We start from the raw sequence: 13,803 nt of genomic DNA, 5'->3' as shown, positions 1-13,803 counted from the left end.
AAATAAAACAAAGAAAAACAAACAAACAAACAAACAAACAAACAAACACACAAGACAAAACAAATTTGTTATAGCATAAATTAAAGAGGGTTGAAGGGATGCAAAATCCAAAACATCCTGAATTGATATGACATTTTTGTCACGTTTGATTGGAGCACCAAAAATTTGAATTTATGATCAGGGAAGGATGCATGATTATATATTAGAGACAACGAATTTGAATTTATAAATTTTCAGATGTTAAATTTAAATGTATAAAATTTTAAGGTGCGGAAACATATTTTCAATGTAAAATACATAGAAAAAATATAAAATATATGATAATTTTAAAATTTTAGGGAGGTGATCGCCTCCACCCACCTCCGCCTAAGTCTATCCCTATTTATGTATACTTTTTAAAATTTTAGGGAGGCGATCACCTCCACCCACCTCCGGTTTCAATTTTGTTTTTGTGTTTTGTTTGAACGATTGGTTTGTCTATCAGCTTTTTGCTTTCCAACTGTTTTGTATGCTATTTTTGGATTTGTTTTGGTGATAGAGATTTAATGGCTCTAGTTTTAATAATAATAATAACATGCATTCTTTTATGTCAAAAAAAACTTTATCATTTCTATGAAATAATAAGTAGAAAATTAGAGAAAAAAGTTAAAGTAAATAATAAAAAAAATATGATTTAAAAGGTGTCGAATACATAAATATCACATAATCATAATAAAATAAGTTACTCCTATAAATTTCGAAATGCATCCTCGAGTGATGTTGTACTAAACATACTAAAATTATATACAAGATCAAACAACTCTAATTAATAAATATATTGTTCCTTAATTACTTACCTTTAAAAATTGACAATCAATTGAATTTGGACCACTTTGGTAAATCTCTGACAATCATAGTAGATGAGGCTTACTTTTGTTATATGATTGATGGTTCTATCGTAATATTTTATGATGAAAGAACAAGACTTTACAACTTATTATATTATTATTGAGAAATAAATATTATTTAAAAAAAATAAAATCTCTGTAATTTTTAGGGTAAACTACACGTTTAACACATGAACTATTAATTTTATTTTATTTTTGTACCCATATTTTATTTTTTTAAATCATACCTAACATTTAATTTAAGTTTTATTTTGGTAACTCGTTGTTAAAAACTTAACGGTGATGTTGACGTGTCACCATTAGATAATACCATGTCATCGTTGAAAAAAATAAAAAAAAAATGACATATCAAGAGTTATGTTAATTTTTTAAATGACTTGTACCAAATTAAAACTTAAACTAAACGTTAGATATGATAATGAAAAAAAGAAGTTAAGTACCAAAACAAAATAAAAATAATAGTTTAGATACTACTTGTAATTTATTCAATATTTAGTCAAAATTTTTAAAGGCTGGACCAAAATGAAAGAGAAAGCAAAAACAATAAACATATTTTTTTTATGATTTTTTATCCAAAAACAATAAATATGTATTTGCATGAGTACGAATACGAGCCAAGTAATAATAATGATGCTCATATACATTAAATTTATCTTCAATCATAAAATAAATAAATATATAATTTAAAAGTTATACTTAAACCGTTCGAAAATAATCTAAGGGGTTGTTTGTTTGGCTCTGAATGGAATCATTCAACATTGAATGCAGAACCGTTCAACATTCAGACTGTTTTTTTCTCACCTCTGAATAATTCAGTGTTGACTGATTCAGTAAAACAGTGTTAAATGATTCAACACTGAATGATTCAGAGTCATTATCAAACAACATGTCACATTCAGAGTTAATTTATACAGAGCTTCTGAATCATTTAACATTTGAATCATTTAAAACTTAATCATTCAAAACTTAATCATTCTGAAATAAACAAACAGCCCTAAATGATCTAAGATTTAATAAATTTATGATCAAGTATAGCGATTTTAAGTTGTTATAATTTTTAATTTTTTATCTTTTTTTATCTTTTCTTTCATTTTTGGTCTAAACCGTCACAACGTGTCCATAAAACATCTTTTATAAGTACCTTTGAAAAAGCTTCTCACGAAACACTCACCTTACGTAACATGAAAAAAAATTTAAAAATTATTTAAAATAAAATGTTAAATTTAATATTATATTTTTTTTATAAAAAAGTAGTAATATTTGAGTAATAAGACGCAATGATTGAGAACAATTTTTAATATATGTTTATGATCAGAGATGGATACATGATTATATATTAAAGAGAACAAATTTAAATTTATAAAATTTCAATGATGAATTTAAATTTATAAAAATTTAAGATACAAAAACATATTTTTAATATAAAATATATAAAAAATCTAAAATATATAACAATTTTAAAATTTTAGTGTGGAGATCGCCTCCACTTACATCCACCTAAGTCTATCCCTATTTATGTCTACTTTTTAAAATTATAATACTTCATATGTCCAATGATTTGTAATTTATATTTGATTATATTAGGGATGGGTATGGGTTGGGTTTCGACCAATCCGACCCGAAAATTTTATATTATTCACCCGACTCGACCTGAAAAATATATACCCTCTATCTGACCCGAATTTTTGAGATAAAATACGAACCCGACCTGACCTGAAATAATAAAAATATTATTTTTATTCAATAAAAATATTATTTTTATTCAATAAAAATAATGATTTAATTGAAAAAAATAATATATTGAGGGATATTATTATAATTATTCCTAAATATATATAAGGTAAAATTATATTTTTTAGGCCGGGTCGGGCATTTTTCACCCTAAATCCGAATCTCACTTGACCCGAACATCACCTTTAAAAAATCCAACCCGAAACCGAACCTTTTTTAAAAAAAAAAACTCGATCCAGTTGGGTCGGAACCCGTCAAATTCGGGTCTCATGCCCATCCTTATATTATATACATAATTTTAAAAGATTTACTTGATTAAGAAAAATGATAAAATCATCTCTAAAAGTTGATTAATTGATTTGACAGATTTAATTTGATAAGTATAAATTAATTAAACATATAAAATAAAAAATATATAAGTATTGTTGTTTGTTAATTTTTTTAATAAGATATTTTAATTGAGATAATTTTAAAAATTAAAAGAGATTCATTTAATGTGATGAAATAGATGTTTTTATTATATTTTTTTTTTGAATTGTATATTTTTATTTAAATATTCTTAAATTTAAGATAAATTTTTAAATTGAAATGACGACAAATTCTGGAACAAATCTATATCTACTTTGTTTACTTATATATTAAATAATTTTTCAATGATAAGGTTTAAATAAACAAAATCACAATATATTATAAAATTTAGTAGATAGAATAATTTAATATGAAAAAAACGAAATACTACCGCCGAGGATCCAGCACGACCGGTTCCATCCAGAAGACACACATTTCACTTGCGTGTCAAAATATAATTGGAGGAATGTGGAGGGAGAGAGATATTTAGCGGATCAAAAATATCTGTTTAAGTCGTCGACGTTGTCCCCATCGCTACACCGATCTGGAATCAGATAGTATTACACTTTTCTTTCCTCTTCGAAAAGAAAATTTATTTTTCCTTTCCTTCCAAACAGCCTCCCTCACTTTCACGCCGTTATTTGAAAAATCTTTGCAGTTTTTACCGTTTTATTTCGATCTAAAGACAAAAATATCTGAAAAATCATTCAATTTTTAACCTCTAATCTCAAGGTCAAAGAGATAAAAATGGGTGAAGAAGTCAGGATGACTGACTTTGACGCTAGCGGCGGAGACAATGAAGAAGCTACCGCAAACACCGTCACCGCCTTCGTTGATAAAGACGACGATGTTGGCGAAAGAATCCTCGAATGGGAGACGGGGTTACCTAACTGCGATGATTTAACTCTCTTAACTCAATCCTTAATCCCGCCGGAACTTGCCAACGCTTTCAGTATCTCGCCGGAGCCTCGTCGGACCGCTGTTGATGTCAACCGCGCTTCTCAGGATACTCTTTTTTCCCTCCGCTCTACCGGGGCCCACTCCTCAACCACCAATAAAACGAATAGCAATTCCCCTTGTTTTAATGACACAACAGTAGTCGAACCGGAAGGAGACGGTTCGGGATTGGGTACCGGATCGGACCCGAAGAAGTTGAGGAACGTGGTAATTGGAGAGGAAGCGGATTCAGAGGCTAGGACGACGGATAATTCAGACGATCCATCGGGTAGGACCCTGAAACGGCCGCGTTTAGTTTGGACGCCGCAACTGCACAAGAGATTCGTCGATGTGGTGGCTCATTTAGGGATAAAATACGCGGTTCCCAAAACGATCATGCAGTTAATGAACGTCGAAGGCTTGACCCGGGAAAACGTCGCCAGTCATTTGCAGAAATATCGGCTTTATTTGAAAAGAATGCAAGGCTTGAACAACGAAGGCCCATCGGCTTCCGATCAGCTCTTTGCATCAACGCCGGTACCGCAGAGTCCTCACGAGAGTGGAAGCGGCAGTGGTGGAGGAGGAAGTAATGGAGGTGGGGGTAGTGGCAATTTGAATGGGCATTTGGGTATGGCTATACCGATGCCTTATGGGGCACCAATGATGCCAGTACCGATGCCAATGTATGGACATATGGGGATGCATCAAGGATTGTATCATCAACCACAACAGCAGCATCACCAGAATGGGTACGAAGCGAACTCCTATGGGATGATGCAGCAGAGAGATTGGTCTGGTGGGAATAAATATGGGTCAGTAGTGCCGTATCCCCATCACATGGCTCCCGATGATAAATTAAATTAGTCAGATTTTTGTACCAAGGTCAGTCCTTTTCCTTCTTTTATAATAAGAATTCCCAGCTTTATTGATTTGTTTACTCACGACTGTTAGCTACAATCTTTCCTTTTGTGTGTGTGTGCGTGTTAAAAGGTCTGACTTTTTGTTGCTGAAAATTGAATTGCAGCACCATAATTTGTTTTAAAATTTGTATTGTTCGAACTTTTCTTGAGATATAAACTGATGTGGAACACTGTTGCTTCTGGAACTTGCTTGGATGTTTTTAGGATTTGAATGGAATGGACCCAATTGAGGTTAGATTATTTTGGTATACCTGGAATGGATGTGAAAATACGATTTAAAGTTTTATACAGGGTTATGAGGCAATAGTTTCACATTTGTACTCAACGACTCTGTTTTTAGGGTAATGTCATATATTTTACTTGATATGATTGTTGCCTGTTCTGCAATCTGCATATAATTGTGTCTAGTTGATTGTCCTAGGGCTAGCACCGATTTGGTTGGTGAGCAACTCTTTCCCACAAGAATAGACGTTTTACTAGATAGTTTTGTGTAATGGAAGCTTGTATCAGGACGAACACAATAATTTATGTGACGGGTATAAACTTGACAAATTATATTAAAAATTTAAGGGTACGAAATTATGAAATTTTAAGAATGTAAAAATTAGATAATTAATGAAAAATATATAAAAACTTAAAAATTTTATGGATGCTACTGTAACCTAGCACTACCTCAATCCATGCCTGCTGCATTTGTATGTACTTTTGAATTCAACTATCTGCTTCATGTGCCTACTTCATTGCATCACCGAGATGAAGTTGTTTCCCTCTCTTATTTTTCCTCGTTATGATGGGTGATAAAACGATGCATTTTCCAGTTATTTTGCTCGATGTTTTAAGGGGTTTGATTTGATATTTCACATGCTTGCTGTGGCTTAGTGTTATTCTTGTGTTTTAAGAATTCGATTCTTATTCTGTAGAATCAGAAAATTTGTATCAACTTGATGTTTACTTGTCCCTGAACTCTCATCTTTCTCGTGATTTTGCAGACGGGAGGAGGGAGACTTGCGAATGAACATGGGAAAGATATAAACAAACCTCTCACTGGATTTCTTTCTTGATTTGCTTTGATATCATTAAAGAAGATACATATCGTACCTACCTTTATTCACTTGATAGCGGCAGGAAGAATCCAAGAAATTCAGTCAAGTCACTAAATCTCAATTCTTCTTATTTAATTCGTAGTTACCACTAACTTGTGTATTATTATTGACTATCATTTTTTTTTTTTTGCTTTTCGTTTAAGAAACTAAAAGCAAATAAAAAAGCTAAGCCAGAGTCCATCACTTGGCATCATTCTCGCTAGTTATCATCGGTTGGCTTATATTGAGCTTCTTTACCCTTTTTCTATTGGCTTGAACTTTAGCCCTAATATAATCTAATTAGTTAGGGTAAATTATACCGTTCCTCATTGAACTATACTCTCTCTCCTATTTTCTTCACTCAGCTTTCAAATTTTCTATTTTGCTCGTTGAACTTTACAAACTGAATCGTTTTGTTCACTCTGTCGCTAACTATTTAACGGCGTTATGATGTGACACAAGCATCAAAATGATGTAATTTTGAAAAATTCAAATATACATCAAAACGACGTCATTTTGAATCATATATTGAAAGTTCGGTGAATAAAATAATAGAGGAAGTAAAGTTCAGTGAGGAATTGTGTAATTTACCCTTTTTTATTTTTTTTTTCTTCATTGGCCACTATTTCATTTTCATTTTGGCCATTTTCAATCGTCGTTGATTGTGGTTGTCCGATCACAAATTTAATGAGTTGGGTCATCTCGACCCCTGAATCTGAATATAGTGGTTGTTTCACCAGAAATGTCCTAAAACCCGTGAATCTCGACTGAAACGTTTTGGATTCATCACTTTTAATCTCAAATTCGTGGACTTTGGAGTAACTTCCGACAAAATGGAGGTCGGATTCGAAATTACGATGTTGAGACGAAGCCACCCATAAAATTTGGTATCGAACGGCCATCATATACAATGGTCGATGGTGGCCAACGGTGGCATTCGGCCACCTTCTGGCTTTTTGTTATTTTTTCAATTATTTTATATTAAAAAATAAAAAAAATGTCGCATCACTAGCCGTTAGAGAGAAAACGGGGGAGTGAGCAAAATGATTCAATCTGTAAGTTCATTGAGTAAAATAAAAAAATTGAAAGTTGGGTGACGAAAATAGAAGATAAAGTATAGTTCAGTAAGGAACAATGTAATTTACCCAATTAGTTATTACAACATCTACTTATATATTCCATGTGTATAGACTACGACAGCATAATATAAGGTTAATGAAAGATACTATCTAAAATATTATAAAGCACGACCTAAAATGTTATAAACAGTATAATATTTTAGATTGCGTACAACTTAAAAGATCATATTTGTTAATATTTTCGATTGTAACTTAAAATATTATGAAAATAATAATATTTTCTGTTGTAACCTAAAATATATTTGTAACAGAAAAAAATAAGAAAAAATTAATATTTTAGATTACACATAATTTAAAATATATTATTATTTTGTAATATTTTAAATCACGTCTTATATTAATATTAAAATAAGTAGTTGTACCGTAGACTTCTTCTATTCCACGTAGTGTTATTACAGGCAATAGTAGGAGTTGTATTGGCCTTTCGGGCATGGTCCCATTGGCTGATTCAGGCAAGTAATTATTTCTTGATATAAAGATAAAAAATATCTCAAGTTTGATTAAATAATTATTTTAGTTTATATTTCTTTTTAAGATATTTTGGTCTTTTAACATTTCATTTTAACTTAAAAAATCCCTCTTAAAAAAATGTTTGGGTCAAAATACTTAAAAAACCAAATCGCCAGGGGTTTTTCATTTAAATAAAAGGATAAACTACACATTTAGTACATAAATTATCAATTTTGATTCATTTTAATACCTAAATTTTAATTTTTTTAAATCATATTTAATGTTTAGTTTTTGTTTCATTTTAGTATCTTACTGTTAAAAACTTAATGTGTTTAGTACAAAAACTATTAGTTTTGGTCCCTTTTAGTACCTAAACTTTCAAAAAATATTTCCAAAACTTAATGTTAAATTTTAAACGAAATACTAAAATGAAGTAAAAAACTAAACTTAAAGTATGGATTTGGTGCCTCGATCTATCCATCCATCTGGGAGTGGAATACCGAACTCATATACAATCAGGTCCCCTGTAACCTAGCCAATTATGTCCACTGATCGCTGGAGAAAATGGGATATTGATCGCTAACCATGATCGATGTATATCGTGTAGTTTAATGATCCCCTTGTACCATTATTATCATTGCCATCGACCATCGTAATGTTTAAAGGAATGCAAAGAAATGACCCTACTTTGTGAGTCGGTCGACCACAATATGTTCTTTTATGTTTTGCAACTCCATGTCCAACTCACTGGCTCCTCTGATACCATCAATGATTCCAGACAGTGCCATTAACACAGATTTTGTTTCTTTGCACAATGCATCGATTGCGGCATTTAATCTTTCGGGTCAATATTGTATCTCAAAGTTGTAACCTATCAATTATTCGAGCTAGTGCTGTTGATCATGAGTGTTGATGGTCTATTGATTCCAGACTGTGCCATAAATATAGATTTTTATCACTTTGCTACTACTACCCTATTATCCTTTAGCACTTGAAAGATGGTTTTCATATGCTCCTAGTGACCCTGCCTGTTACGACTGAATACTAATACATCGTCGAGTAATATCAACATAAATCTATGTAAGAAGGGAAAAAATCTCCTTCATTCTAAACTGTCCCGTGGAAGGAGAGTGGTCAATCCAAACAGTTCCTGGTTTGCACAGAATAGGATGAAGTTGTAACGCTAAATAATACAAAAACAAAAATATTTATTCGAAATAAGAAAGCCGATTAAATAGTGCGCCTAGTTCCATTCATCTCAAAATCTCTGTAACATTCAGAACAGCACCAACAGTTGCTAGAAACAGAATTGCTACCCTGCATTAAGCAGGGCGGTATTAGACCTTAAATCACATCTTAGTATCTCTCCCCGAATCGGAAGAAGACTGCACCAGTTCCGGTGTTATGATCAACAGCATACTCGGCTCTCACCAGACCCAGTTTGACACCAACCCCATATGATGAACCGTGACCCATGCGCCTGTAGACCTCTGTCGGGTTGCCCTTCACATCTTTTGAACTTCCTAGATCATTCCCATGCTCTGCGAATGCATAAACATGTGTATTTCTCACCGGTATCCTAATCTCTGCTCCAAGCTGGCAGGCAACATCAGAAAACAGATTTCAGATAAATTAGTCATTTCATTAAGTGTAAACTCTCCCACAATTTTTATTATCAGATTCCTCTTTAGCATTTTCACCAGAAATACAGCATAAATGATGACATTAAGAGAAACAAAAGTTTAAAGAAATTAATTAGGTATATCCTTACCTCAAGAATGTTTCTGGCTGCACCTAACTCACCCATGTTATAACCTCTCACAGAATAGGGACCTCCAAGAGTAAAAGCATCATAACTTGGAAGGTCACCCACACAACCTCCATAGTGGCCATGAAGGACTAGAACAGGTGGTGGGGGTTTGCCGGCACCTTCTTCTACTTCTCTTAGTTGGAGAAATTGTGTAAGTGTCAATTGATGGCGGTTAAAGAATGGAAACTTGCTACCGATACCAAGTCCTTGGTCCACCTGTGCATTGCATAAAAAATGCAAGCAAATTAGATAGGAAATAAATTTTCAAGTATAATTTTATGAATAAATCACAATGTAACTAGAGTTATGAAGGCTAAAACTTTAAAAGGATAACTACAAGTCTACAATGGCTTTGGTACCTCTATTAGAATAAATGACAAACATGTGAGCAAATGTTTTACCAACAATGCTTTCATTTCATTGCTGATTAGAACAGTATCAGCAAAGACGGATTCACAATGTAAATATATGAGCTAACCTGGAACACATTCCTCTCACCAACTATAGCACCATTTATAAATTTGGTATTATCGCGTGTGATGTTTGCCTGTAGAAATGTCATTCGATCAACACCGGTACCGCTGAGAGTGGTAGGAGGTCCATCTGCGCTGATGCCTCCACTTGGTAGCACCCTTTGACCATTTGCAGAGATATGACTGCTTTCATCTCGTGTTGTTATCTCTTCCATCACAAGTCCATAAGTGAATTTGCTTTGACGGGTGAAATTCTGCCAGAAACGTACTGATCACAATAGAGTTGACGGTACATAGAGTCCTAAAGTCACTTCCTGATTTTTTTCTAAACATAGCAGAATACCTCCGTAATGTTAGCTTTCACACCAGCTCGGTCAACCCATATTGGTGGGACTTCATCGATTCCTGGCCCACCAGTGAAAACTGGACTCAGTTTCCGGCTGTTGAAGCAGCTTGCACGAAAAGTTCGATTGCGAGAATTATTGACACCATCTAAATATGGGTGCACATATTCTAGTTTGAAAGCCAGATCATCCTAAAGAAAAGAAAAACATAAATATTGTTAGGATGCAAATTTACACTTACCACTAGAGAAAAGTTGCTGCAAGAACTATGAGAGAGCAACATGCATATTTAGGAAAAAGCACCTGAGGATTAAAATAGTTACTAGTGGTCAAGGAACCAAGAATAGATCTATTAAGCCCTTTGAGATTCCGATGCTCAAAAGAGACAGTTCCACCAGGTTGGATTGAAGCCTGAACAGAAAAAATATCACAATAAGCAAACACTATAAATCACAAGTTTTAAGTTTAAGGCTTTAAGCTACAATCAATTATGTAATCTACAAGAATAATTTCAACTTTCAAGGTATAATATATAATTAGGTTTGCATACCAATGTGGGACGTCCCCCGCGTCCGGGTACAATACTCCACTCCGTACTAACTTCAGCTGATTTCTGATCCAGCTCTTTGAGCTTTATCTCAACAATGATGCCACCCTCATTCTTCTCATCAGGTTGTGGGTTCACTTCGATATTCGAAAACAAAGCAAGCGAGTTTATGTTCCTCAATGCTTGTTTCCCAGCTTCAATATTAAAAACCTTGCCTTGTCGAAGCTGTAAATTAAATGCAGACATGATTCAACAATCAATCATCATCAATACTGAATAAATAGGCATAATTAGCAACTCTACAGCTAAAGGAACTAACAATCAGCCATTCATCAGAGACTGAAACCAGACACTAAAATCAATCATTACTTGTAGAATTGAAGACAAAATATATTTTATCAGCAAATCCATAGCTCATGAAAGCTTATTCAAAAGCAGCAAAGTCAGTGCTTTACTTAACTTCATAAAATAGTTCTTCTCACTTCTTATTCAAAGCTATTTCAAAATATAGAAAACAACTAGCTTCAAGAATTTCATAATTGTACCAAAGATCAAATCACGCATACTACCATTTACGGTAAAAAAAACCAAAACAACAGATATCAGAATTTACAATGTGGTTCTTTCCTAGCTATCAAGTTAACTTATCCGATAGTACACTTTGCAGTCATTTCTAAAACGTATAAAACAATTAAATATTTGCTTCAAGAATACAATTGAACCAAAGAGCATTCTTCCCTAACTAACATTGAAGATTACAACTCACAAACTATAACAACAACAATAAGAATCTGCAATATCTAACAAATAACAATAAACATTCTAAACATGGGAAAAGAAAGCCATCGATTGTACACCTGTTTAGGCAACTCCCTCCTCACTACAGGAAGCCGGGTATTCCCTTCAACAACGTTTCCAAGTTTATCCTGGAACTGAATCGAAAGCTGTGTGATATCACCTTCCACTACCTCACAAACGACTTCCTTTGTATTCAAGTTACCAAAATTGACAACCTGAGCACAGGCATACCCTTCATCATGGTACCATTTTTGAACCCTATCCCTTATCTTTTGCAATAACCTAGCACTCACTTTCCCTTGATCCCTCAACATCTGCAACACTTCGCTATGTACTTGCATTGGCAACAAGCAAGGCCTAGCTCTCTCTATCCTCCTCCTATAATCCTTCTCTTGGCTCATATAATACTCCAATTTTTCCTTATCTGTCATATCAGGGTCCATTTCAATAGGTTTGGATTGAGCCATTAGCCCAACATTTATGCACCTAAACCTATCAGCTGATTGCCAAGTACTTTCTGTAAACGAAATGGTTAATCCCAAAGTTCCATCTGGGTTAGTTTTGCCCTCCATATCAACTTTCTCGAACATTCCACAAGTGGCTAAAGTTTCGATCTCCTTCTGCAACTGGGTTTTGGTGTAGATCCCTTCTGGTCTTAACGAAACCATCTCAAAGAACGAATCTTCGGTACCTACAGTGGTCCATCGCCGTCGGTCGAAGAATAAAATTTCTGAAAGTTTGTACTTTTTGAATCCACTCAGCTTGTTGAGTTGAACCACAATGTTGGCTGGTAATCCGTGAGAATCCCATTCTTGATTTTGGTTATTATCGTCCGCAATTGCCGGCGAAGGCGAAAAGAACTTCTCCCAGAAATTGCCGCTGCTTCCATCACCACCGTTGGAACCCCCACCTCCGCTCCCGCCGCCACCAGAGAAGCCGCCGCAGTTGTCTCCACCGCCTCCAGGGAGACTGTTGGAAATGGGGGAGATGGTGATGAGGAGAGTGGCAGCAGAAGCGGAGGCAAGAACAAGGGGCTTGGAGAGGGAGTGGAGGAGGGGAGTGGGGTTTTGGGGTTTTGGGTTCTGGGAAGGCAGGTTGCATTTGATGGTGGTGGAGCGTGGGGAAGCGCGTGAGGAAGAAAGGGGCAGTTGCCGGCGGGTGGAGGAGGGGAGCAGGTGGGATGGGGAAGACAAAGACTGCATTGTTTTGATCTCCTTTTGGGGAGAGGATAAGGGAACACAAATTTTTGATATTTTTTTCTTCTTTGTGATTACTTTTTTTTGTTTTTTTGAAATAATTTGTGATTACTTTTGAAATGAGAGATTAGGCATAGTGATAATATTTTGGATAAATTATATTATTGGTCAATAAAATTTGAGTGAAGTTTCATTTTTTACTAATATTTGAAAAGTATTAAATTAATCATTGATATTATCAATTTATAATAAATCGATAACTAGCTATTAATATAGATGACAAAATACTAATGTGATATATTATAACCACGTTAGCCACTTTTTGATTTTAACTTCTTTCTAAGTGAAGATATCTCATCATCTATGTCCAACTATTACCCTAATCAATTAACTCTTTCTACAACACCTAGCTATCACATATAGGTCATGCATACATTCTCTATCCTTCTCTAGAAGCTGCAAAACGGGAAAAAATATACTTTAACATGTACAAGAAACAATAGTAACATATAGGTCCCTTGATTATGAGCATATATCAATTAACTATCACCATTTATTAATCTTAACTTTCAATCGTCATATTCCTATCATTATGAACGTAAACAGAATTTTATATTAGGTGAATGAATTTTTAAAATTTTAAGAAAAAATAAACATATAAAATTTTAAAGAAAATGATAAAATATATTTTCAATAAAATATATATAATAAAAATATATAATAATTTTAAATTTTCAAAGGATAATTATCACACTTTCTCATTGTTGAAGTAAGCTTGAAGTAAGCTACTGCAGTTGCTCGTGTAGTTGCTGGTTGTAGTTGCAGCTGATCACTACTCTTGGAGTTGCTGCAGTTAGTATGTTAGTTGGTTAGGGTTGTTAGCAGCCATGTAACCGTATGAATGTATGAATGTTATATAATACATGTAAAGGGTAGTGTTAATCAATGAGAAAGAAAACATTCTTTTCTGGTTTTGTAGTTGTTTAGTTTAGTGGCTTCATGTTCTCTCAACATGGTATCATTTGCTGTTGTATCCTAGGGTTTGCTTTCTCTATTCGTGTTGTTATGGATCAAAGTGCTTTTTTCACAGCCACTTCAATGGAGTTTTCTTCAAGAAACACCAAAGTCTTCACTAACAAAAG

General features: G+C 33.8%; 2 protein-coding genes across 3 annotated transcripts; one reads left to right on the top strand and one right to left on the bottom strand.

Moving 5' to 3' along the window:
- Positions 1-3,622: 3,622 nt before the first annotated feature.
- LOC120134648 (transcription factor LUX-like) lies at positions 3,623-5,884 on the top strand. 2 transcript variants are annotated; one of them, XM_039151098.1, is made up of 3 exons: positions 3,625-4,464; positions 4,507-4,546; positions 4,577-4,841. In XM_039151098.1, exons 1-3 carry the CDS (start codon positions 3,714-3,716, stop codon positions 4,764-4,766), a joined length of 981 nt encoding a protein of 326 aa, XP_039007029.1. In that variant the 5' UTR covers positions 3,625-3,713; the 3' UTR covers positions 4,767-4,841. The 2 variants fall into 2 exon arrangements, with proteins under 2 accessions (XP_039007021.1, XP_039007029.1); XM_039151090.1 differs by adding an exon at positions 5,812-5,884 and having other exon boundaries at positions 3,623-4,784.
- A 2,824-nt stretch (positions 5,885-8,708) lies between these two features.
- LOC120134878 (protein TOC75-3, chloroplastic-like) lies at positions 8,709-12,728 on the bottom strand. The gene is made up of 7 exons (XM_039151263.1): positions 11,525-12,728; positions 10,671-10,892; positions 10,424-10,531; positions 10,120-10,311; positions 9,782-10,030; positions 9,265-9,519; positions 8,709-9,089 (listed from the first exon to the last, which is right to left on the bottom strand). Exons 1-7 carry the CDS (start codon positions 12,665-12,667, stop codon positions 8,850-8,852), a joined length of 2,409 nt encoding a protein of 802 aa, XP_039007194.1. The 5' UTR covers positions 12,668-12,728; the 3' UTR covers positions 8,709-8,849.
- Between the last annotated feature and the right edge of the window lie 1,075 nt (positions 12,729-13,803).

The sequence above is a fragment of the Hibiscus syriacus genome, unplaced genomic scaffold, assembly GCF_006381635.1.
Source record: "Hibiscus syriacus cultivar Baekdansim isolate YM2019G1 unplaced genomic scaffold, ASM638163v2 tig00001818_pilon, whole genome shotgun sequence".
Taxonomy (NCBI): Eukaryota; Viridiplantae; Streptophyta; class Magnoliopsida; order Malvales; family Malvaceae; genus Hibiscus; species Hibiscus syriacus.
This window is presented reverse-complemented; position numbering and strand designations above follow the sequence as displayed.

Bases quoted from the DNA above. Each gene is read 5' to 3' on its own strand.
- LOC120134648 (XM_039151090.1), top strand. From the start codon at position 3,714: ATGGGTGAAGAAGTCAGGATGACTGACTTTGACGCTAGCGGCGGAGAC.
- LOC120134878 (XM_039151263.1), bottom strand. From the start codon at position 12,667: ATGCAGTCTTTGTCTTCCCCATCCCACCTGCTCCCCTCCTCCACCCGC. The intron at 10,532-10,670 runs GTATGCAAACCT...TTTTCTGTTCAG, and splicing joins GCGGGGGACGTCCCACATTG to GCTTCAATCCAACCTGGTGG. The intron at 9,520-9,781 runs GTTAGCTCATAT...TGCAATGCACAG, and splicing joins GTGAGAGGAATGTGTTCCAG to GTGGACCAAGGACTTGGTAT.